Source organism: Leucoraja erinacea, chromosome 6 (genome assembly GCF_028641065.1).
Source record: "Leucoraja erinacea ecotype New England chromosome 6, Leri_hhj_1, whole genome shotgun sequence".
Taxonomy (NCBI): Eukaryota; Metazoa; Chordata; class Chondrichthyes; order Rajiformes; family Rajidae; genus Leucoraja; species Leucoraja erinaceus.
Genome location: NC_073382.1, coordinates 12,872,455 through 12,899,388, shown reverse-complemented (window position 1 = coordinate 12,899,388; position 26,934 = coordinate 12,872,455). Strand labels below are relative to the sequence as shown.

The following is a 26,934-nucleotide window of genomic DNA, read 5'->3' as shown; positions in this document are numbered from 1 at the left end:
CAGATTAGAAACATTTGAGTTATTGATGCAATGTACTTTTTCGTCTTACAGCTTGATCCCAGGACTTTTAAAGCTTCAGACTACCATATTCTGCTTTATACTGGTCCCCTTCTTCCCTGGCTTTGTGTTTAGAACTGTTACACCGGGCAGCACAATGGTAGAGTTGCTGCAGCGTCAGAGACCCGGGTTCAATCCTGACTATGGGTGCTGTCTGTACGGGGTTTGTATGTTCACCCAATGACGTGCGTGAATTTTCTCCGGGATCTTCAGTCTCCTCCCATACCACAAAGATGTACATGTTTGCAGGTTAATTGGCTTGGTATAATTGTAAATTGTCCCTAGTGTGTGTAGGATAGTGTTAGTGTGTGGGGATAGCTGGTCGGCACGGGCACAGTGGGCCGAAGGGCCTGTATCTCTAAACTAAAACTCAGCTTCTAGTGGTATCAAATGCACTGGGTTAAGTTTCCCTCCATGGCTGCCACAAGAGCATTGCCAACATTTCTGTATCTACTACAATTTGCATGGCTACACATTTCCTGGTCAAAACAGAGGCTTTGGGCAATGATGAAAGCTGCAGCTGCTGGGAATCACAAATAGCGGAAAATGCCAGGAACACCAGGTCAGATTTGTGACTTTCGAGATAGAGCAGAAACAGGCTCTTCGGCCAACCCTGTACACTAGCACTATCCTACACACTAGTGACAATTTACAATTTTTACCAAAGCCAATTAACCTACAAATCTGTCCTTCTTTGGTGTGTGGGAGGAAACCGGAGCGCCCGGAGAAAACCCACGGTCACAGAGAGAACATACAAACACCATGCAGACAGCACCTGTAGCCAGAATGGAACCCGCGACTCTGGCTCTGTGTGGCAGCAACTCTACCGCTGTGCCACTATGCTGCCCCAGACAGCATCTGTGGAGAGAGAAACCTTTAACGTTTCAAGTCTGAAATTTGTTGCTCGGCATTTTCCATTATAACTCAGTGATTTTCAACTCAACCCTCAGGTTTGCTCAAGTTAACAAATAATATGTTTACTTCCAAGTTCACAATCTTTTCCCTGACACCCCTCCCCAACTAAGAGTTCAAAGGTCTGACTGGAGCAGGATGGGCATCTGGAAATTCATTCCAACACATCCTTAAATGCAGTATGTCCGATCAAACACAGTGTTTCATAGCAGATTCAAACAGCCTAGAAGCAGCAGTACCATGTGCAAAAGGCAAACTGCTGGAGGAATTTGGCAGGTCAGACAGTATCTGTGGGGGAAAAGGCTAGTTTCTTCGGCTGGCTGCTCTAAACAGCAAAGAGTGTTTATTGTTAGCAAGGTATATACCGGTACTGATTAGGACAATTAAGGATTTATTTCCATGGATGACAGCCTGACTTTTTAAAACCACATCTGTCATCTCAAATCAAGCAATTCTTATTTGAAGCACACTTTTTAAGCAATTACGCAGTACTTTCTTCTGCCAGCACTTCCATTTAAGAAAACGTTGCAAATATCACAAGTTTAACTAAATAATTGAACATATTTACATAAACAATTAGGTAGACAAATATTAATCAAACATACAACAAACGAATTGTGAACCTAATCCTTTTAAACCTTCTGAACAGAGAATCGCTTGGAAATTTAAAAAATGAAATGAAAGTGCTGACTTTGAACTTGATAACAGCCTTCAACAGGTTTAAAGGTTTGATGAATGAAATCCACATCTACAATTTCAAAACTATAATTGTTCGGTGGTTTGCCATTGACCAGAATGCAGTTAGCCAAACGAGGGGAGAGATCACAACCGTGGCAAATCCAGACAAGGTCCCCACTGAATTGCGGCAGTTCATACCTGCAAAATAAAGAATCAATTTATAAATATAGCAAGGACGTTCATCGTACAAAATGAGACTTCAGTTTAGTACCACAGCAAATAAATTGGCAGCTTCCACAGCAGCTTAAAGCAACAAAGCCTGCAGGGAAACAGCAGCCAATTCTGCACAAGAGGGTTCCACAAAGAAAATGTATCACCAGATAATCAACCTTAGATTGTAAGGATGATTTCCCAGATCATAGAAACATAGAAAATAGGTGCAGGAGTAGGCCATTCGGCCCTTCGAGCCTGCACCGCCATTCAATATGATCATGGCTGATCATCCAACTCAGTATCCTGTACCTGCCTTCTCTCCATACCCCCTGATACCTTCAGCCACAAGGGCCACATCTAACTCCCTCTTAAATATAGCCAATGAACTGGCCTCAACTACCTTCTGTGGCAGAGAATTCCAGAGATTCACCACTCTCTGTGTGAACATTTTTTTTTCTCATCTCGGTCCTAAAAGATTTCCCCCTTATCCTTAAACTGTGACCCCTTGTTCCAGACTTCCCCAACATCGGGAACAATCTTCCAGCATCTAGCCTGTCCAACTCCTTAAGAATTTTGTAAGTTTCTATTAGATCACTCCCTTGGTCTTCTTTCTTTATTGGCCAAGAAAATAGAAGTGGTCTTTAACATCTCAGAGTGCAGCATTCCCCCAGCACTACTATTGTGAAGAGACTGTTCCTCAAGTTTTGGCTACATTTTAGCCCCACACTCCTGATATTTGGGCACCCAGTACAGAGGGGGGAAGGTCGGGAGGGAGAGACGGGGGGCGGGGGAAGTCTCCCTGTTCGTCTGTCTGCTCCTGGTATAGTGGCCATTTGGCTTGTTTTGCATGTCATTGATGATGGCATGTGTCTTTAAATTTTAGGCTGCCCTTTATATTGTGGGAGGGATTTATGACGTAATTTAGGGCATGTTTGGGGCTATGTATCTTGTGCAGAAGCTTAGTTGTTAGTTTAGTTTGGAACCAGCATGGAGAAGGTTTACACTTTGACCATGCAAAGTGTAACGGAGACACGAGGAGTTTTCTAACATTTAAAGCAATAAGCTGGAGTTCGATGAAGACTATAGTAATGAGTTGGAAGAAGTTTGGATGTACCTTATTGTTTTTCATCAACAATAAAGAATTTATTAGTCAAAAGACTGTGTTTTGGAAGATTTGTCTGTGAAGAAGCTCTGAAGGTCTCTGACGGTGAGCTCGCATGCATATGAAGACATTCCCCTTAACCATGCAGTCCATTTAATGGCTAGAGGGAGTAATCTCTTGAATGATATAAAAATCTGCCTCCACATCAAGTCAAAGGAGACTTCCGGTGAAGGAGTGAATACCAATTCCAGAGAGTGGGACAGAAAATTTGGCTACGATCTCGGAGATGTTTTGGCCAGAATTTCGGTTCCAGCTGACGAGCTGAAGAAAGTTGGTACTTGTGGAAAGTTGTTGAAATGAGTCAGGCAGCCACGGCTATAAAAAGGCGAGGTTACTTAAAGAACGTTTTGGTAATGGACAGAGGATTGCTAACGCATACATGGAGAAGGCCCATGCTTGGAAAGACATCAAGCCGGAAGATGGGGAGGCATTGAGTGATTATGCAATATTTCTGAGAGGTTGTTGCAGCTCAATGAAAAATCTCGGCCACATGGAGGAAATGAATCTTCCAAGTATTACTAGAATCATCATTAGCAAGTTGCCCAGAAGACTGAGAGAAAGGTGGAGATACGAAGCAGGCGGAATAATGGATAAGAGGAACCAAGTAGCAAGGCTACCAGACCTGGTGGATTTCTTGAACAGGGAAGTATAGTACATGTTAGAGCCACACTACGGGACTATTGAAGATTACAAACCAATTGCAACTAACAACGGTTCCACCTATATCAAAACTGAAGAAAGATTAGAACCTAAGAGAATTAGTTTTGCTATTACAACCATACCTGTGGAGAACACAGAAGGAATGAAAAGAAATGTATCTACTAGATAGCAAATAGTATTTTGTTATGTTTGTTTGTTATGTGATGAAGTTGGTCACACCATAAGACGGTGTCGAAGATTCATGATGAAAGAATATGAAGATAAGATGGATTTTTTGAAAGAGAAGGGAATCTGTTTTGAATGTTTGAAAAAAGGACATATGGCGAGAGACTGTAAGAGTCCTATAATTTGTTATAAATGCAGGCAATATCATCCTGAAGCACTTCACGCTGAAGAAGAACTACCAGAGCATTGGGAAGAAGAACTGGAACAAATAGATGGAGATATATCAGAGCAAATAGCAGAAGATGAACCGGAGTAAACAGAACAGAAGAAGAAGCCAACTACTAGTGATGCTATCACCTCGCCTCAAGTAACTGCTCATATTGGGGCTGGGGTTGAAGCTTGTAATTTTTCTATCTTACCAGTACAGGTAAGGAACGGCAAGACAAATACAGTGTTGCAAACATATGCTTTTCTGGATCACAGAAGTTCGACTACCTTTTGCACAGAAAACCTGACGAGAAGGCTGAACATCACAGGAGAAGAGACTAAGATTCAATTACGTACCATGACTAAAGATAAAGAGAGCAGGTCATTACATTACGAGTATGGAGATATCCAGTTTGGATGAAGATAATTTTATACCAATATCTGAAGTGTTTACATATGGAACCCTGCCTGGTCATCGTCAAAATATACCAAGACATAACACTTGAAACAATGGCCTTTCCTGAAAGATGTCAAGATATCTGAAATAAATTCTAGTGTTGATCTACTTATGGGAACGAATGTTTTGAAGGCATTGGAAACTATACAAATTGTTAAGAGCCAAAGTGATGGACCATATGCTACGAACACCCGACTTGGGTGGGTTATCTGTGGCTCCTTGAAAACGAATAATGAAAACAGGAATCAGAAGAACTATCCTACCATTGCTGTTAATCAAATATCTACTAATAAATTATAAAAGCCGGTGATGAAGCAATACCATCATGACTTCAATTAAAGTACCAGCAAGGAATCTGAAGAGATGTCGAATGAAGAGTTGAAGTTCATGGATATTATGAACTACTCAGTAAAAACTGACGGACACTTTTGTGTGGACTTACCTTTCAAACAAGAAAGTGTTAATCTGCCGAATAATCATCGTAAGGGAGAGCAACGTACCAAGAATTTGAAACGCGAGTTTGACGAGAATACTAAATTTCATGAAGTAAGAATCTCTTTGAAGAATAATAACAACATGGATGATTGCTTAAGATCCATGTCTACTGAGCAGGAAGCAATTCTAGCAGTAGAACATCTGACTTCCCTTTGCAATAAGGGAGGATTCACACTCTCCAAGTGGATCAGCGACAATTGTGAAAGCATTCCACTATATGATAGAGCCAAAGAAACCAGAGAGTTGGATTTGGACAAAGACAATCTGCCAATGGAAAGAACATCGGCAATCACTAATGTTCTACAACTGAAATATGTTAACACAAAAGAAAATCCTGCAGATAAAGTTTCCAGAGAACTGACAGTGAACCGTTTCTTAAGCGATAAGAGATGGATCAATGAACTAAAATCTCTCTATAAGACAGACAGAGAATGACCAAAGCTAATGATCCGGAAATTAAATCAAACCTAACGGTGAACTTTATTGCTAAAAATCCTGTTATTCTCTCAAAGAATTTTCACACTTTAATATTGTTGTTAGAACACATTCATGAATTGATCGGACATGGAGGAAGACGTTTCATGCTATCAAAGCTTCGGACTGTTATGTTTTGGACTATATACTGGTTTTAAGGGTTTGATGCGCACAGCTCGACTTTAAACTAGAACCAGTGTTTTAATGAGATTAATAATCAAGTTATGCTTGCTGCTAGAAGGCGAAAGTGAAGATGGAAGAGTCGATGAAGAATTTGGATATATAGTGCATGCTATTTTTTCCTCGTTAGTATAGTGATTAGTATCCCCGCCTGTCACATGGTAGACTGAGGTTCAATTTCCCGACGAAGAGCCACGGGGTTCAATTCCCTGACTTTTTGTTTGTGATATATGTTAAGCCTTCATGGCTACTTTTTAGATGTTTATTAATAATTGCCTCGTTATATACTCGGAACAATTAGGGGGCCAGTATGTAGTGACCATTTGGCTTGTTTTGCATGTCATTGATGATGACATGGGTCTTTAAATTTTAGACTGCCCATTATATTGTGGGTGGGATTTATGACGTATTTTAGGGCGTGTTTGGGGCTATGTATCTTGCGCAGAAGCTTAGTTAGTTTAGTTTGGAACCAGCATTGAGAAAGTTTACCCTTTGACCATGCATAAGGGAGACACGAGGAGTTTTCTAACGTTTAAAGCGATAAGCTGGAGTTCGATGAAGATTATAGTAATGAGTCAGAAGAAGTTTGGATGTGCCTTATTGTTTTTCATCAACAATAAAGAATTTATTAATCAAAAGACTGTGATTTGGAAGATTTGTCTATGAAGAAGCTCTGAAGGTCTCTGACGGTGAGCTTACATGCGTATGAAGACATTCCCCTTAACCATGCTGTCCATTTAGAGGCTAGAGGGTGTAATCTCTTTCACGATATAAGAATCTGCCGCTACACCTGGGCCTAGCCAAGATGGCCATTCGTGGGTCCAGGCAGCGGGTAGTCAACGGCCGCACCGGGGTTGACTGCCTGCCTTTTCGGGGGCCTACGTCCGTGCCTGCGAGTCCCTGGAGCGGGAACATGTGGTGTCCACGGGGACTTTGGAGGCCTTCCGCGAACGCTGGTTGCCGCGGGAGGTGAAGTGTTTTGTTGATAAAGTTGGCATCATATTAATTTCATGAGCGTTTGTTTGTAACACTGTCAACATAGGCAATCTCTGATTGTGTTAATTTGTATGTTTATTTTCATTTTTTGAATAAAAAGTATTTGTATAATGAAAAGTGAAAGTGAAGAGTCTTGGCCAGATTCCACACGTGTGCTTTGATGGCAAAAAGTGTTTGATCTCCAGCCACAACTATCGGGCAAAGGAGGGATTTTCTATCCCAAAAATAGAGAGAGTACAGAGGAGATTTACTAGAATGTTGCCTGGGTTTCAGCAACTAAGTTACAGAGAAAGGTTGAACAAGTTAGGTCTTTATTCTTTGGAGCGCAGAAGGTTAAGGGGGGACTTGATAGAGGTTTTTAAAATGATGAGAGGGATAGACAGAGTTGACGTGGAAAAGCTTTTCCCACTGAGAGTAGGGAAGATTCAAACAAGGGGACATGACATGAGAATTAAGGGACTGAAGTTTAGGGGTAACATGAGGGGGAACTTCTTTACTCAGAGAGTGGTAGCTGTGTGGAATGAGCTTCCAGTGAAGGTGTTGGAGGCAGGTTCGTTTTTATCATTTAAAAATAAATTGGATAGTTATATGGATAGGAAGGGAATGGAGGGTTATGGTCTGAACGCAGGTATATGGGACTAGGGGAGATTATGTGTTCGGCACGGACTAGAAGGGTCGAGATGGCCTGTTTCCGTGCTGTAATTGTTATATGGTTATATTATTATATGGTTAAGAGTCATGGGAAAACAAGGTGAACCCTTTCCAGAATTGTACAGCATCTGAGGGGCAGAGCAGAGGCATTGTGGAGTAATTTATATCCTAGTAGATTAAACATGGGTTCTGAACACAAACAGGGCAATCAAAGGCATTTCCATGTCAATGATTCCCCACATCTATAAGGAGTTACATCAAAGAGGGCAAGATCTACAGGAAATCTGGTTTAAAGTACCGTGGAGGGCAGGAAAGTCAAAGTCAATGTTTCAGGCTAAAGATTTTTCAGATCTTTTAACTCCAGATCCAGTCTCTGCAGGTGAATTTTACTTCGGAGTCACGTGAGTGACTACGTGAAGAACCCACCCAGTGCGCAGGCGCGGCATTACGTCAGCAGCGCAACAGCGGCAGCAGCTGGAGCCAGGCTCTCCAGCGGCAGGATAAAGACAAGACCTCAGGTAAGTGAGTCTTTTGTATTACAGAGAGTCGCTAACGGAGGAAGAAGCTATGGCTACCCGAAAGCGACCAACAAAGAGGACTGCCTGCCCAACTCCACCCGAGGAGGGGTCAACATCTGGGCGGCAGCCACCAGCGGCGGAGGAGCTGTTTGAACGCTCCCGCACACCCGACGCCGAGCCGCTCCCTGTGCCGCCGATTGCGACGCCCCGCACAGGGAGAAAATCAACCCGGAAAACAGACCGGCCGGTGGCCTCCGACTCGTCGGAGGAACGGGAACACTCTCCACTGGCGAAACGGGGAGACAGCCGCTTAAGCTGCATAAGGCAGCTGCTCGAGCAGATGCTCGAGGAGGAGATGCAGGCAAGGCATCTCCAAGGAGGACGGGCTATGGCCTCCTCCAAACCATCACCACACCCTTCTGTTCCCTCCTTGTTTGAGGTCAGTAAGGGAGGCCAGGACTGGGCTGGCCTATCACAAGGGCAGGCGGACGACAGCGCAAGCATGCCAGGCGAGCTGGAGGAAGAAGAGCTACTGGGTGTAGTCAGCAGGTATGCGGCGCCCCCGAGGACCGGAATGATGCTAGCGCCAAGAATGGCGGCCAGTATCAACAGGCTCTCCAATAAGCCATTGCAGGAGAAAATCATACAAGAGGCCCTCGACACTTACACAGCGCCGGAAAACTGCGAAGCGCTTCGAGTAAAGACCGTAAACGGCCAGATATGGAGCCAGCTGGGGCAGCATATCAGGACACAAGAGCTGAAGATGCAGCGTATCCTGAAGCTCCACACCGCAGCCATTACCGCCTTTGCTCGGTCCACGGGGAACGCGGAGCTCTCTACACCTCAGCAGGACGTGCTGGCCCTAATGTGCAACACGCAGTATGAGCTCAACAACCTAAGGCGTGAAAACATCAGGCCTGCCCTCAACCCCAAATACGCGGGCCTTTGCAAAGCTCCGGCGCCAGAAAAGGAGGCGCTACTATTCGGGGCCGACTTGGCAAAAAGGCTCAAGGAACTGGAAGAGGCGGCCAAGCCTGTAGGCCTCATGAGTGCAGGGCCAGGACCGAGCAGGGTGAAGACACCCAGTTGGCAGCACGCCTCGGCATCCACCAGCAGGTACCGAGCTGGTGAAAGCCTGGTGACCGCTTCCCACTACCCCCAGAGCTCTTTTTTAGAGCGGGGCCCAGAGCGGAGCCGTGGGAAGATACGCTGCCCCACCACAGCACCAACAAGGACACCCTCGGGCCAAACCCATCGCAAACGCTCCCAGAAATGAACATGGAGGTAGGTGGGTCTGGTTCCTGTCAACATACGCAGACAAAGGGTGTTGTATTAACAGGAGGGCGTTTAAGGTTCTTCAAACATGTTTGGTGCTCCTTTACTAACAACAAGTTTATACTCAACAGTATCAGTGGATACAAAATTGAATTTAAACCAGGCATAGAACCGCCGGTTCAGCACATACCCCAAAGGGTATTCCTTCCCACAGAATTAGAGAAGGTAGAAGGACAAGCTGAACTAGATAGGCTCGTGTCCAAGGGCATCATTGAGAGGGCCAGACACGAGCCATTGGAATTTGTATCGAATATATTTATCAAAACCAAAAAAGATGGTGGATGTCGCATTATCATTGATTTGACATCACTAAATCAGTCTGTTGAGTATCAACATTTCAAAATGGAGACATTTGTTACTGCCAGACAACTGATCTCCAAGGGATACTTCATGGCAAGCATAGATATTAAGGATGCTTACTATTTAGTACCCATTCATAAGGATCATTTCAGATATCTGAAATTTATCTGGATGGGGCAACTATGGCAGTATAGAGCATTACCCAATGGTTTAACGACAGCTCCCAGATTATTTACTAAAATTCTCAAAGTGGCCATGAAAAAATTAAGAGAACAAAAACATTTAGTCATGGCCTATCTGGATGATGTTCTCATATTGGGGAGAACAAGGGAACTAGCTGTCGCAGGAGTTTTAGCTACTAAACAACTCCTTGAAACATTGGGATTTGTTCTACACCCAGATAAATCAATACTGAAGCCAACAACTGACATGGACTATCTAGGCTTCACTATCGACACTATCCGTATGACTGTCACTCTGCCAAGAGACAAAAAGGCTACATTAACAGAAGCCTGTAACAACTTAATCACAAAAACACAACCAAAGATCCGGCATGTAGCCAGAGTCATTGGTAGTATAGTAGCAGCATTTCCAGCTGCACAATATGGCCCCTTGCATTATCAGAATTTACAAAGAGCAAGGACACATGCACTACGTCTAAGTAGGGGGCATTATGACCGAACTATGGACTTACCCGCTGAAGCCAAATCAGGACTTCAGTGGTGGGGGGATAACATTTGGCACAGTTACAGTCCTATCGCCGTCACCAATCCTAACATAGCCATTACAACGGATGCCAGTGCTTTAGGCTGGGGAGCTACTAACTCTATATCCAGCACAGGTGGCAGATGGACTAATTCAGAGGCATCGCTACTACAATCACTTGGCATAAATTATTTGGAGATGCTGGCCGCCTTTTATGGGCTAAAAGCATATGCATCCGATATGCGGCACGTGCATGTCAGGTTAATGATTGATAACACGACGGCGGTGTCTTACATCCAGCACATGGGTGGCATAAAATCAGTATCATGCGACAAATTGACTACTATAATCTGGCAATGGTGTGTCGAGAGACATATTTGGCTATCAGCTGCCTATTTACCAGGCAAGCTAAACACAGTGGCGGACACCAGGTCACGAAAATTCAATGACAACATCGAATGGATGTTAGACCCAAAAATATTTGCTAGAATTGTTAAGCAATACGGTACGCCAGATATAGATTTGTTTGCGTCTAGATTAAATCACCAGCTACCCATGTATGTGGCTTGGGAACCAGACCCAGAGGCAGCAGCGGTAGATGCCTTCACGCTGGATTGGGGAAATTTCTTCTTCTATGCTTTCCCTCCCTTCTGCCTCATCAGCCGGGTACTCCAGAAAATACAAGCAGACTCGGCTTCAGGTATTCTGGTCGTACCCGACTGGCCTACCCAACCATGGTTCCCAGTTTTCCACGACATGGTGGTAGAGTCACCTATGGTTTTTCACAGCCACCCACAACTATTGACTCACCCGGTATCCGGCATAAGCCATCCATGCCATCAAAAATTGAAACTCCTGGTTTGTAGGTTCTGAACAGGCCTTACCAGGGATTGGGGTTATCAGAACGAACAATCACCACCATGTCGGCGTCCCTGCGAGTCTCTACCAAGAAGCAGTACTTGACCTACATCAAGAAATGGGAGCAGTACTGCTTGGATGCAGGGACATCATACAAGACAGCCTCGATCACGGACGTGCTGGAATTCCTGGCCCACTTGCACCATGACCAAAAGATGAGCTACAGTGCCATCAATGCAGCACGGAGCGCCCTGTCCGCTTACCTTATGCCTACAGGACATCACAGCATTGGATCCCACCCTCTGGTTATAAAACTCCTCAAAGGGATTTATAATACTAAACCCCCTACACCCAGATACACCCATGTATGGGATATAAGTGTAGTTTTGTCACACCTTAGAGGTTGGCCTCCGGTGGGATCCTTGAGTCTGGAGCAGTCCACTCTCAAGACCCTCATGCTCATGGCGCTCGTCTCTGCGCAAAGGGTTCAGTCACTGCATCAACTAAGACTGGACAACATGGTAACCACCCCAGACTCCATTACATTTACCATGCCGGGGTTGGTAAAACAAAGCAGGCCAGGTATGCCCAACTCCCCGTTAATCTTCCGGGCCTATCCTCCAGAACCTAGGCTGTGTGTAGTGACCCATCTATACAACTACGTAGACACAACCCAAACGCTTAGAGGGAGTGAAAAAGCCTTATGGGTCAGCCACAAAAACCCTTTTGGACGGGTTACCAGCCAGACAATATCTAGGTGGTTGAAACAGGTCTTAAAAGGCGCGGGGATTAACACGGATGTTTTTAAATCCCATTCTATCAGGGCAGCGTCCACGTCAGCGGCGGAACGGATGCAGGTTCACATAGACCACATCCTTAGTACAGCGGGATGGTCAAGGGAATCAACGTTCCGGAAATTCTACCACAAACCGCTGATGGAGAAGGACTTGTTTGCGGACAAAATTTTAGAATCTGCAAACTTATAATTTAAAGCCCAGGGGAGCTATTTTTTGTTATTGTTAAATAAACATTTTTGTTTCAAAAAACTAACAAATTCGTTGGTCTTTAGATACCACTTCCTCCCTCGATGAACTTCGGCAGTGAGTGATATAGCTGTTACACGGTTTGAAATCACAGACCTTTGAAGTCTTCACGTAGTCACTCACGTGACTCCGAAGTAAAATAGTGAGATTAAACGAGTACTTACCAGTACGAAGTTTAATCTGTATTTTATGAGGAGTTACGATGAGGGATTACGTGCCCTCCGCTCCCACCCTCGTTGTATAAATCAAACTCGAGCTGATGTCTCTTTAATCTTTACTATCTTTACTTCAATATTGTGTCTACAAGATTCCACACCGCTGCTTGAAGCCGTATGCCGAGCCTGTGCAGGGGTGGGTTCTCTGAGTAATCAACTTTAACTCCCACAACAGGTTGGTGGAGGTACTGCAGTTTAACTGCCTTAAAGGAGAATAGCTGAGGCAGGGTCTATTGACCACCGATTTAAGAAAAAAGAATTTGTTTTGTGAAATAGACCAGTTACATAGATAGGTTTAGAGTTGAATAATAAAGCCAAATGCAGGCAAGTGTTTCGTTCTGGCCACATGCTATCGTGGTTAACATGCTTATTGGTGTGGCAAATTAGGCGTAGATGGCAGGCCTGTTTCCACATTGTAGGTATGACTAGGTAGCTGAGGCAGGGTGCACCGTTTAGAAAAAAAAGAGACAGTTACATAGATAGGTTTAGAGGAATACGAGCCAAATGCAGGCAAGTGGGACAAGTGGAACATGCTTATTGGTGTGGCAAATTAGGCCGATGGGCCTGTTTCCACATTGTATGACTATGGCAAATTGGGTTAAAGCAAGCCATAAAAAGCTTGTATTTCTGGATCAGATATTGAAGGAGTCTCAAACTCAAGGAGTTAGAGGGAACATTACAATGACAACTGCACAAATAAAGTTAAGATTGTAGTAATTCAGACGTCGTGAATCAAATGATCTTTATTACCAAATACAACTGTTAAACACACGCACGCTAAGTCAGAGCTCCAGCAAGGTCTCTGCTGCTGCTGTTGGACACACCTGTGGACGGATGACGATCGTCACTCCCAAACTCGGTCACATGATCGTTCCACCTCTAATGACGAAGGTTCGATCTAAAAGTGGCTCAACCACCAGATAGCGCCACAAGATCCACCAAATCATCTATAACAATCTGATCACCCAGGAACAGGTTGACAGTAAAGATTGTTCAATTCTTTCTTTCACTCCAAAAAGAGATTATAGTAAATCTCCAGGGTGGCACAGAGATAGAGTTGCTGCCTTACAGCACCAGAGACCTGGGTTAGATCCCGACTAGGGGTGCTGTCTGTATAGCGTTTGTGACCTTCACAGAGATCTTCGGTTTCCTCCCACACTCCAAAGACGTACAGGTTTCAAGGTTAATTGTTTTGGTAAATGTAAAAATTGTCCCGAGGGTGCGTATGATAGTGTTAATATGCGGGGATCACTGGTCGGCATGGTCCCAGTGGGCTGAAGGGCCTGTTTCCACTCTGTATTTCTAAACTAAATGTTTTTATTGTTTTTCCAAACTAAATTCAGAAAATTTTCTCACAAGAAATTAGGTTTGTTTTGTTAGACACAAAATGCTGAAATAACTCAGTGGGACAGCATCTGTGGAGAGAAGGAATGGGTGACATTTCAGGTCGAGACCCTTCTTCAGTTTTGTTGTGTTGTGTTGAAGGATTAATAAAAGATACTCACTGATTTCATCAGATTTTAGACCAGTCCAGTAGACAGCTCTGGATTGGGCCACAGTTGCTCTGCAACAGTAAGCATCAGCTTAATTATTACAAACATTCCACAAAGGCATGGAGAAGAGGTTCACTTAACCAACCACATTTTCATCAACGATGAACACCGTCCAGTCATGCAATCTCTCCCAGGGAGAGAAAAAAAAATGCAAGACCAAAAATATTTCCCAGCCCAACCCCTTCATAAATTTATCAGTTACTAGATGACCCGTGGATCCGTTTGGTCCCGTTGTTACGCCAGGTCAAAAATGCTGGAGTAACTCAGCATCTCTGGAGAGCAGGAATGAGTGGCGTCTCGGGTCGAGACCCTTCTTCAGACTGATCCTTCCTCAGACTGACCCTTCGTCAGGCACAAGATTTGGTAAGTTATGACTTACTGGTAAATTCATTGAACATAGAATATAGAACTGCAGTCCGAAGAAGGGTCTCGACCCGAAACGTCACCTATTCCTTCTGTCCAGAGATGCTGCTTGTCCCGCTGAGTTACTCCAGATTTGTCTATCTTCGCTTTTCATGTATGGTTGGACCTCGATGCTGTGTGCATCAGAACAGGAATTATCCTTAGCAATCATCCAGAAGAATTAACTCTTTCTCCTTTAACTGGTATGTGTTTTTTTTCCACTGTACATGTGATAGTTTCAACTTGGAAAGAGCCCCTTGGATTCCCCATGCCTGCATGTCATCAATAACTAATTTGCATTAAACTCATTAAAAAAAATGTTCATAATATTCACACCGATTCACCCCATATTCTACCACACCTGTGCATGAGGCGATTTTCAATCAAAATTGCAATCTGAAAATCGCCAAAGGCAAGCCCCCCCCAACTGCACAGGCACGGCTGAGGAATCGTTGGGTGCCCTTTCTGATGACAATCAAGTACACACGGAAGTATTAGATAAAAATATTACGTCAATTAAAGTTTATAAAGGGAATTACTTAGTTAAATCGAATGAAACTTGCCACTGCACACTGCAGGCAAATGGTGAGTAAGGCACCCCTAAAATTGTTGCGCTTTAATGTACTGTTTTGGCTGTATTTCGGGAACATACATACAAGATGAGACTTTTAGTTATACAGGTGCACAACCTTTTATCCGGTGTTCCGGAAACCGAAAAACTCCGAAAACCGGCCATTTTTTCCAGGATGTCGTCTGCACACCAAAGCTCGCGTTTGGTGCCAAACTTGACCCGAAACGACCCACGGTCAACCCAGGTCTGTACTACTGTAGCGGCTGCCCCCTCCCCGGAGACCGGGGAGACACGTAAACATCTGTAAATCATTGCTTAAATGTTAGTCAGTTAGTTTGGAGGACTTTTATGTGAAGGGGGGGGGGGGGGGGGGGTTGAAGGGGTAAACTTTAATTCTTAGTCCCCTACCTGGTCGGAGAGACGGGGAGCGGTCAATGCCTTACCGGGTCGCCGTGCAGTAAGCTCCGCAGCGCTGTGGCCGCCAACTCCCAGCTGGGGCTGCGGGCGGCGCCGGTTGTAGCTCCGACCCCGGCAACTCTACCCCTGGCTGCGGGGCGCTCCAAATCCAGCGCCGCCCGCGGCCGGACGCCCGCAGCCCCAGCTCCGCAAATGTTGGGAGTCGGCGGCGTCGCAGCACTGGGATACCAGCAGGAAGCAGGCAATGCCTTACCGGGTCGCTGTGCGGTAAGCTCCAGGGCGCTGAGGCCGCCTTCTCCCAACGTTCGCGGAGCTGGGGGCTGCGGGCGTCCGGCCGCGGGCGGCGCTGGATTTGGACCGCCTCGCAGCCAGGGGTCGAGTTGCCGGGGTCGGAGCTACAACCGGCGTCGCCCGCAGCCGGACGGAGCCCCCAGCTCCGCGATGTTGGGAGTCGCCGACCAGGTAGGGGACTAAGAATTAAAGTTTCCCCCTTCACCCCCACCCCACCCCACCACCACCACATAAAATCCCTCCAAACTAACTGACTAACATTTATGCAATGATTTACAATGATTCCCCGGTCTCCGGGCAGGAGGCAGCCGCTCCAGACTTTTCAAGCCGCCCGCGCTACCTACCTAATCTACGCTAAAAATCTTCCATTCGGAAATCCGAAAATGTCTGAAATCCGACAAGTGTCTGGTCCCAAGGGTTTCGGATAAAAGGTTGTGCACCTGTACTCAGATTGGAGCTGAATTAGGCCATTCAGTGCATCGTCTACTCTGTCATTTATTTATTCAACCCCATTCTCCTGCCTTCTCCCCACAACCTCTTCCCTCAGCAGATACGTTTTCCTCTTCCCACCACCCCCCTTCAAAGATTACACGGGGTTAATATCGGGATGCATCACAACATGGTTTGGGAACAGCTCCATCCAAGATGGAAAGAAACCGCAGAGAATTGTGGATGCAGCCGACCATCAAACAAACCAACCTCTCTTTAATTTACTTAATTTCTATCTCTCGCTGCCTCGGCAATGCCACCAGCATAATCAAGGAAGAGGCGCACCCTAGCCACTCCGTCTTCTCCCCTCTCCCATTAGGCAAACACCTCTAGATTCAGGAACAGTTTCTTCCCAGCTATCAGGCAACTGAACCATCCTACCAACAACTAGAGCGCAGTCCTGAACTACCATCTACCTCACTGAAGAAAGTCAGACTATCTTTATCAGACTTTACTGGCTTCATCTTGCGCTAAACGTTATACATATTGTTCCCTTTATCATGTATCTGTACACTGGATAGCTCGACTGTAATCATGTATTGTCTTTGTGCAGGTTCAATCAGCTGTAAAATATACTTACACAAACTCAACTCTCAAGCCACACTTATTCTTGCGGGGTGGATTCCAGGTGTAGACAGTATTGCCACTCTTCAATTCAGCGTTTGAATGAGTGATTGCACTATTTTCTATGTTGAAACACTGGTAATGGAGAGCAAGAAGTTAGAAAATTCCTTCATCTTTCAGCTTAAAACATTTTAAACCTGACAAAGATTTGAATATATAAAGCAAAAATGTCATACTGCAATTATACAAACCTTATACACCGCAAGGCTGCGTACGCTCTCCTCTCCTCTACTCTCTCTACACCAACGACTGCACCTCCACAGACACCTCTGTCAAGCTTCTCAAGTTTGCGGACGACACAACCCTGATTGGACTGATCCAGGATGGGGAGGAATCTGCTACAGACAGGAAGTGTCACAGCTGGCGGCCTGGTGCCGTGGCAACAACCTAGAGCTCAATGCTCTTAAGACAGTGGAATTGATTGTAGACTTTAGGAGAGCTCCCCTCCCCTCACCCCACTCACCATCAACAACACCACAATCACATCTGTGGAGTCTTTTAAGTTCATGGGAACCATCATTTCCAAGGACCTTAAATGGGGGGCTACCATCGACTCCACAGTCAAAAAGGCACAACAGAGGATGTACTTCCTGCGGCAGCTGAGGAAGCACAATCTGCCACAGGCAATGAGTCTGTTCTCACCTTCTCCATCATGGTCTGGTTTGGCTCAGCCACCAAGCATGAAACCTGGAGGCTGCAGTGAATCGTCCGATCAGCAGAGAAGATTATTGGCTGCAACCTTCCCTCCAATGATGAACTGTACACTGCAAGGGCCAGGAAGCTAGCAGGCAAGATCATCTCTGACCCCTCTCACCCTGGCCACAAACTCTTTGAATCACTTCCTTCTGGAAGGCGACTCCAGACTGTCAAAGCTGCCACATTCAGACATAAAAACAGTTTTTGTCCACGAGTAGTGGCTCTACTCAATAGCCAAAAATCTGTAGCCTCCCTTTGATCTGGTATTTTGTTGGTTCACATGCTTGATCAATGGTGTTTTATCATTAATGTTTTATTATTATTAATGTTTAGTGTTATCTGAGTCATTTGTAACTGTCACTGTGTGTCATGTTGTTACTTGTGGGCGGAGCACCAAGGCAAATTCCTTGTATGTGAATACTTGGCCAATAAACGTACTTACTTACTTAGTGAGATTACACCTTGGGTACTGTAGGATTTGGGTCTCCTACCCAACACAGGGTGCTATTTGCTGTACAGGGAATGCTGCAAACATGCCAGGTGTGGTCCCCTGTAGTCCTAGCTTGCCCAACCTTTCCCTATAGCTCAGGCCCACAAGTCCTGGCAGTACCCTCAAAGGTTTTCCACACTCCTTCCAGGTTTACAATATCCTTCCTAGAGCAGAGAGACCAAAACTGAACACGATACTCCAAATATAGCGCACCAGAATAGTACAACTGCAACATAACATTCCAACTTCTATACTTAATACCCTGTCTGATGAAGGCCAATATAACATAAGCCTTCTTGACCACCCCATGTACCCGTGATGACCCTCTGCTCTACAGCAGCCCCAGGGCTCTGCCATTCACTATGTTGGTCCTGCCTTGGTTTGACTTCCCAAGATACAGTGGCTTGCAAGAGTTTTCATATCCCTTGAACTTTTCCACATTTTGTCACGTTACAACCACAAACGTAAATGTATTTTATTTGGATTTTATGTGATAGACATAATCTGAGGAAGGACATTATTGCCATAGAGGGAGTGCAGAGACGGTTCACCAGACTGATTCCTGGGATGTCAGGACTGTCTTATGAAGAAAGACTGGATAGACTTGGTTTATACTCTCTAGAATTTAGGAGATTGAGAGGGGATCTTATAGAAACTTACAAAATGCTTAAGGGGTTGGACAGGCTAGATGCAGGAAGATTGTTCCCGATGTTGGGGAAGTCCAGGACAAGGGGTCACAGCTTAAGGATAAGGGGGAAATCCTTTAAAACTGAGATGAGAAGAACTTTTTTCACACAGAGAGTGGTGAATCTCTGGAACTCTCTGCCACAGAGGGTAGTCGAGGCCAGTTCATTGGCTATATTTAAGAGGGAGTTAGATGTGGCCCTTGTGGCTAAGGGGATCAGAGGGTATGGAGAGAAGGCAGGTACGGAATACTGAGTTGGATGATCAGCCATGATCATATTGAATGGTGGTACAGGCTCGAAGGGCCAAATGACCTACTCCTGCACCTAATTTCTATGTTTTTCTATGTTTCTAGACCAACACAAAGTGGTGCATAATTGTGAAGTGGAAGGAAAATTATACATGGTTTTCAAATTTTTTGACAAATAAAAAACTGAAAAGTGTGGCGTGCAAAAGTATTCAGCCCCCCTGAGTCAATACTTTGTAGAACCACCTTTCAAGATTCAAGATTCAAGATAGATTTAATTGTCACGTGTGCCTGATGGCACAGTGAAATGAATTTCCATACAGCCATACAATAAAAATCAACAGGACACAACACACTATAGAGTTTGACATAAAACATCCCCACACAGCAGAATCAGTTCCCCACTGTGTGGGAAGGCACCAAAGTCAGTCTTCTTCCTCCACTATTCCCCGTGGTCAGGGCCTCCCCAAGCCCTCCGCAGTTGCCGCTATGGGCGGCCCGATGTTCAGGACCGCACGCCGGGGTGTTAAAAGTCCGACGTCGGGGCTGCGGGACGTCCTCAGCGGCGTGGACACAGAGTCGGCCCCCTCCTACCGGAGTCTGCAGCTCCCAAAGTCCGCAGGCCGCGCCGGGTGGAGACTGCTGCTGGAGACCCTCTACAAGGCGCCCCAGGACTCCACGATGCCGTTCAGCGCCGCCCGCGTTGGAAGCTCTCCGCACCAGAGCTCCACGATGTTGGAGCAACGGCCCAACGCTCCGGAGCTCCAACGGCGACCCAGGTAGGTATCGCCCGCTCCGCGGTGACTCCAGCGCTGCGCCGCCGCTGTAGCAGCCCTGGTCCGGTTCCCGGTCCCCGGCAGGAAAGGCCGCTCCGATCCAGCTGGTAGGCCGCGAGGTGGGGGGCGAGGACGCGACTCGGAGAAATAGTCGCGTCCCCGCCAGGAAGAGACTGAGAAACGGATTCCCCCTTACATAAAATAAGGGGGAAACGGTTTCCCCCTTACCCTGCCCCCTTCCCCCACATAGAGAAGTTAAAGTTTCCCCCAACACAACACTTTGGACTAACTAAAAATAATAAAAAAGACAGAAGTAACAGACAGGCTGTAGGCAGAGGCTGCTGCCAGTGCAGCGCCCCTAGTGTCCCTAGTAATTTCGCTGCAATTACAGCTGCAAGTCGTTTGGGGTATGTCTCAACCAGCTTTGCACATCTAGAGACTGAAATTTTTGCCCATTCTTCTTTGCAAAATAGCTCAAGCTCAGTCAGATTGGAAGGAGAGCGTCTGTGAACAGCAATTTTCAAGTCTTGCCGGAGATTCTCAATTGGATTTAGGTCTGGACTTTGACTGGGCCATTCTAACACATGAATATGCTTTGATCTATCAATCAATCAATCAATCAATCAACCTTTATTGTCATCTTGCACGCAACAGTTGTACAGTGCAAAATGACAAGACGTTTCCCAGGGAATAGCGGAGCATCGCACATGAAATTTAAGACATTTCACACATAATAACACTAAAAACAATCCAGTCCCTGATGGAACAGTATAAATAGTTAAAAGTAGGTAAAACACAACGTTAAAATACAATAAACCAATCATAAAAATGTCCGGGGCAGCTGATTTGAGTGGCCAGTGCCAGTTATTAAAGTGGCCATTGCCAGTCATTAAAGTGTCTGTGCCAGCCGCAGAATCAAGTGACTGTGAGTACAGAGTGACTGTTTAGCAGCCTCACAGCCTGTGGTAGGAAGCTGTTTAGCAGTCTTGTAGTCTGGGCTTTGATGCTTCGATATCTCTTGCCTGATGGCAGGAGATCCAGGTGTATGTGAAGGGGGTGCAGTTTGTCCTTAACAATTCTGAGCTTTTTTCAGACAGCGGCTCTGGAACAGTTCTTGTACTGAGGGTAGGGAGACGCCAATGATCCTCTCTGCTCCCCTCACTACCCTCTGCAGAGCCTTCCTGTCCGAGCAGTTGCAGGTGCAGTACCACGTATTTATGCAGTATGTGAGTACAGACTCCACCGTACCCCTGTAGAAAGTCCTGAGGCTGTTGGTGGGGAGTGAGGCCTGTTTTAGTTTCCTCAGGAAGTGGTCGCTGATGGGCCCGTTTGACGGTCCCAGTGGTGTTCCTGGACCAGGCGAGACTGTCTGTAATTTGCACACCGAGGAACTTTATGCTCTCCACTCTCTCCACTGCAGTGCCACTGATGTTGAGGGGTGTATGCTTTGGCTGCGCCCTCCTGAAGTCGACAACCATCTCCTTCGTTTTGTCGACATTTAATTCTAGATTATTTTTGCCGCACCAGAGCACATTGAGCTACGGCATCACTTCCTGGTTCGGGAGCTGCAAGGCGTACGAACGGTACCAACTAGACAGGATTGTGAAGACCGCCAGCAGGATTATTGGTGCTCCACTCCCTTTCCTGCTGGACATATACAGGAAGAGATGTATCAGCAGAGCCATCTCCATCATCAAAGACCCCTACCACCCATCGCATCACATATTCTCCACCCTGCCATCTGGGAAGAGGTACAGGAGCATTAGCTGCAAAACCAGCAGGATGCTCCTCAGCTTCTTCCCGCAGGCTATAAGACTGCTGAACGGACTTTGCCCCCTGCCAAAGTATCGCGCACCAACCACCAACCTGGACACACTGCAGCAGAGCCACTGTTGTGCCGCTGCCGATCGGAACGCCTGTTGAATGTTTAGTAGAGTGTTCATGATATATTTGTTCATGATATATGTATTTTTATTTTTATTTATTTTTAATGCACACTGAATGGACACTGGTTGAGCAACGTTTTTTTGTTTCCTCTGGGTATGTGAATACTCAGGAAATGACAATAAAGATATACAATACTAGTTGTTTTACTTCCTCCCTGTACATTGATTCGTCATCTCCGCTGATGAGTCCCACCACCTAAACCATTGAATTGTAGCTCTGGCTGTATGTTTAGGGTCGTTGTCCTGCTGGAAGGTGAACCTCCGCCCCAGTCTCAAGTCTTTTGCAGACTCTAACAGGTTTTCTTTCAAGATTGCCCTGTATTTGGCTCCATCCATCTTCCCATCAACTCTGACCAGCTTCCCTGTCCCTGCTGAAGAAAAGCATCCCCACAGCATGATGCTGCCACCACGTTTCACAGTGGGGATGGTGTGTTCAGGGTGATGTGCAGTGTTAGTTTTCCGCCACACATAGTGTTTTGCATTTAGGCCAAAAACTTCAATTTTGGCCTCATCTGACCAGAGTACCTTCCTCCACATGTTTGCTGTGTCCCCCACATGGCTTGTGGCAAACTGAAAACGGTACTTCTTATGGCTTTTTTTCCCCAACAATGGCTTTCTTCTTGCCTCTTCCATAAAGGCCCGATTTGTGGAGTGCACGACTAATAGTTGTCCTGTGGACAGATTCTCCCACCTGAGCTGTGGATCTCTGCAGCTCCTCCAGAGTTACCATGGGCCTCTTGGCTGCTTCTCTGATCAATGCTCTCCTTGCCCGGCCTCTCAGTTTAGGTGGACAGCCATGTCTTGGTAGGTTTGTAGTTGTGCCATACTCTTTCCATTTTCGGATGATGGATTGAACAGTGCTCCGTGAGATGTTCAAAGCTTGGGATTTTTTTTATAACCTAACCCTGCTTTAAACTTCTCCACAACTTTATCCCTGACCTGTCTGATGTGTTCCTTGGGCTTCATGATGCTGTTTGTTCACTAATGTTCTCTAACAAACCTCTGAGGCCTTCACAGAACAGCTGTATTTATACTGAGATTAGATTACACACATGGATTCTATTTACTAATTAGGTGACTTCTGAAGACAATTGGTTGCACTGGATTTTATTTAGGGGTATCAGAGTAAAGGGGGCTGAATACTTTTGCACGCCACACTTTTCAGTGTTTTATTTGTAAAAAAATTTGAAAACGATGTATAATTTTCCTTCCACTTCATAGTTATGCGCCACTTTGTGTTGGTCTTTCACATAAAATCCCAATAAAATACATTTACATTTGTGGTTATAACGTGACAAAATGTGGAAAAGTTAGGAATGAATACTTTTGCAAGCCACTGTACAATATCTCACAACTGATCACGATTCTGCTGATTTTTGACAACCATCTTCATTATCTATGAAGCCACCCACTTTAGTGTCATCTGCAAAATGAATAATCATATCTATATTATCACCCAAATCATGGATATAAACAACTAACAGCACTGAGTCTGGCACACCATTAGTCACTGGCAACCATCCACCATCATTATCTGCTTCCTGATCTCTATCCAGTCAGCTAGGTCTCCCTGCATCCCATACATTCTAACCTTCTGTAGTGTCAAAGCAGAACAGAGTTTTTTGCTTAATGTCCATTATTATTGCAGTTAAATAGATAGCATTGAGATCACAAACAGCTCATACCGAAATTACTTTTGTATTCTTAGGAAGCTTGGCCCAGTTGCCAACTGCAACATCCCCACCATATTCTCGGCCTTGAAGTAGCAGACCACGGTAATCTGCGCCTATTATCATCACTGTAAAGGAATTAGATTTTTTGAATGAAATTTATACCCCCCCGACCCACGACATACCCCCCCACCAGACACACATACCTCCCACACCTCACCCCCACCCCTAACCCACACCTCAGATACTCACCCCCTCCTCACAGCAGACAACAAACACCTTACATTCCCACCATCGACACACCCTTCCATCACACCCCACTGCATACCAGACCCATAACATACACTATTGTTGACATTCAACCCCCCCTCCTCCCCACACAACACAGACCCCCCCCCTCACACCACATAACCCACCCTTCAGACATGCCCCCCCCCCCCACAAAATCCACAACATACTCCTCACCAATAACTCACCCCCACGTGAACACCTCCCCACATTTAACCCACAAACACCATTGATACTAATCCCTACACACAACTGATCCACATGCCATAACATAACACCACACCACTGATACTCGCCTCCACCCACTGGAACCCTCCCACAACATACCCACACCATGTGCAAGAAGGAACTGCAGATGCTGGTTTAAACCGAAGATAGAGACAAAAAGCTGAAGAAACTCAGCGGGACAGTCAGCATCTCTGGAGAGAAAGAATGGGTGACGTTTTGGGCCGCGACCCTTCTTCAGACTATTTAGGGATAAGAGAAACGAGAGATATAGACGGTGATGTGGAGAGATAAAGAAAGATGAATGAAAGATATGCAAAAAGGTAAGGCTGATAAAGGAAACATTGTTAGCTGTTTGTAGGGTGAAAATGAGAAGCTAGTGCGATTTGGGTGTGGGAGGAATAGAGAGAGAATGCCGAGGCTACCTGGTGAGAGAAATCAAAATTCATATCACTGGGCTGTAAGCTGCCCAAGCAAAATGTGAGATGCTGTTCCTCCAATTTGCATTTAGCCTCACTCTGATAATGGAGGAGACATAGGACAGAAAGGTCTGTGTAGGAATGGGAAGGAGAATTAAAGTGTCCATCAACCGGGAGATCAGGTTGGTTCACGCGGGCTAAGTGAAGGTGTTCCACGAACAATCACCCAGTCTGCGTTTGATACAGTAGATGCCGTTGGAGGAGGTGCAAGTGAACCTCTGCCTAACCTGAAAGGACTGTCGGGGTCTCTGGACAGCAGGCATGGAAAACCGGGGGGGGGGGGGGGGGGAGGGGTACAGATAATTTCTTGGCGGACACGCGCGCATGCACACACGCTTTGGCAGTGGGCCCTGTGGACGTTAACATTGGAAGCTGACCTGGTTGGTGACCGATTCCGAACTCCAGCAACAGCAGCTTCGTCCAACCTGAATCGTGGGGCTTGAATAGGCCCGTTTGCGGGGCCTTTCATCGGTCGGCGGGGGCTTCAACATCGGGCGTCTCGATTGCCTCAATGCAGTAGTTTGATTTTAAGCCTCGCCGGGCGCTGAAAGACCCCGCGAATGGGCCGATTCAGCCCTTAGAAAGCATCAATTAAAGTCCAGATTACAAAACATGGGGGGTATTGTCCCCAACTTCCCAAAGCATGGAAGCACAGGATTTCCGTCTGTGCTGGACAGAGTTGAGGGAGGAGGTATAGCGACACGTGTTGCATCTTCTGCAGTTGCAGGGGAAGGTACCTAGGGTAGGCGTGGTTTGTGTGGGAAGGGACGAGTTAACCAGGGAGTTGTGGCAGGAACAGTCTCTGTGGAAGGCAGAAAGGGGTGGAGGTGAGAAAATGTGGCTGGTGAAGGGATCCCGTTGGAGGTGGTGGAAATTTTGGAGGATCATGTGTTGTTTGTGACGGTTGATGGGGTGGAAGTAAGCACTAGGGGGGAAGTCTGTCTCTGTTGCGACTAGGGGGAGGGGGAGCAAGGGCGGAGCTGCGGGATACCGAGGAGACACGGGCCTCATCTATGATGGGAGAGGGGAACTCCAGTTCCCTAAAGAATGAGGACATCTTGGATGTCCTAGTAGGGAACAACTCATCTTGGGCGCAGATGCAGTGTAGACAGAGGAACTCCCGAAAGACTGAGGTTGCTGGACACTTTAAGTCTCCTTCCCATTTCTACACAGACCTTTCTGTCCTCGGTCTCCTCCATTGTCACAGTGATGCTAAACGAAAATTTGAGGAACAGCATCTCATATTACACTTGGGCAGCTTACAGCCAGCCCAGTGATATGAATATAGCAGCCCAGCTGCTCTAGATCGGTGAGACCAAGCGTAGGCTTGGCGATCGCTTCGCCCAACACCTCCGCTCAGTTCGCAATAACCAACCTGATCTCCCGGTGGCTCAGCACTTCAATTCCTCCTCCCATTCTGAACCCGACCTTTCCGTTCTGGGCCTCCTCCATGGCCAGAGTGAGGCCCACCGTAAATTGGAGGAGCAACACCTCATATTTCGCTTGGACAGTTTACACCCCAGCGGTATGAACATTGACCTCCAATTTCAAGTAGTCCCTGCTTTCTCCTCCCCTTCCCAGCTCTCCCTCAGCCCACTGTCTGTCTCTTCCTTTCTTCTTCCCACCCTCCCCCCATATCAGCCTGAAGAAGGGTCTCGACCTGAAACATCGCCCATTACCTTCGTTCCATAAATGCTGCCTCACCTGCTGAACTTTTGTCAACCTTGAATATTGATTACTCTCACTGCTCTCTCTATCCCTCCCCCACCCAAGTAACACTCACTTCTCATTTTCACCCTACAAACAGCTAACAATGGCCTGTTTCCTTGATCATCATTATTATTTTGCATCTTTCATTCATTGTTCTTTATCTCTCAACATCACCTCATAGAAACATAGAAAATAGGCGCAGGAGTAGGCCATTCGGATCTTCGAGCCTGCACCGCCATTCAGTGTGATCGTGGGTGATCGTCTCCAATCAATAACCCATGCCTTGCACTCATCCCCCACACCAGACCCACAAACACCATATATCTCCACCACTGACACTCACCCCCACCACAACTCAACTCACACCATATCCACCCCATTAGACACTCACCACCCCCACCACACTGGACTCCTCGTCATTGACACTCACCCCCCACCACAACCCCTCCCCACAGACCCTCAAGGAATACAAACCACAGACACTACCCTCCCTCCTCCTCTCCCTCCTATCTGACCTACGACATACCCTCACTTATACCTCCCCCCGCGGCCACCCACCTTCCACGGTGTTGTTGGCATAGATGGCAGCGATCGTGTGCGGCGAGTCGGAGGTCTGTGGGCTGGTGCCGGAGTGTGAAGGCATGAGGCTGGTGCAGGAACCGAGAGGCGCGCCGTTGGGCAGCGCCAGGACCAGCGGGAGGCAGAGGGCGAACAGCGCGGGAACCGCACACGACAGCAAACCCGGCATCGTCAAGCAGCAACTCCGGTTAACGGCCCAATCCCGGACGCTGCCCCTCTTGTGGAGGAGGGAAGGTGCGGCCGGAGCAGGAGGAGGGTGGGGTCAAGCGGCAGGCGGGGCCTAGCGGCAATGCGACGCTCGCTCAGCCCATCACCAAAGATTATAGAGGATTTAATCTTTAATCTTTGTCTATACTCTATAATCTTTATATATAATCTTTATAATCTACACTGTATAATCTTTATATATAATCTTTATAATCTATACTCTATAATCTTTATATATAATCTTTATAATCTACACTGTATAATCTTTATATATAATCTTTATAATCTACACTGTATAATCTTTATATA

The 26,934-nt window shown here is 46.2% G+C and overlaps 1 protein-coding gene across 2 annotated transcripts; it reads right to left on the bottom strand.

The window, feature by feature from the left end:
• Positions 1-433: 433 nt before the first annotated feature.
• On the bottom strand, positions 434-26,668 carry LOC129697908 (putative defense protein). 2 transcript variants are annotated; one of them, XM_055636634.1, is made up of 5 exons: positions 26,398-26,668; positions 23,153-23,265; positions 16,585-16,703; positions 13,787-13,845; positions 434-1,845 (listed from the first exon to the last, which is right to left on the bottom strand). In XM_055636634.1, the coding sequence occupies exons 1-5, from the start codon at positions 26,585-26,587 to the stop codon at positions 1,718-1,720; spliced, it is 609 nt and encodes a 202-aa protein (XP_055492609.1). In that variant the 5' UTR covers positions 26,588-26,668; the 3' UTR covers positions 434-1,717. The 2 variants fall into 2 exon arrangements, with proteins under 2 accessions (XP_055492609.1, XP_055492611.1); XM_055636636.1 differs by lacking the exon at positions 434-1,845 and adding an exon at positions 12,743-13,696.
• Positions 26,669-26,934: the final 266 nt, after the last annotated feature.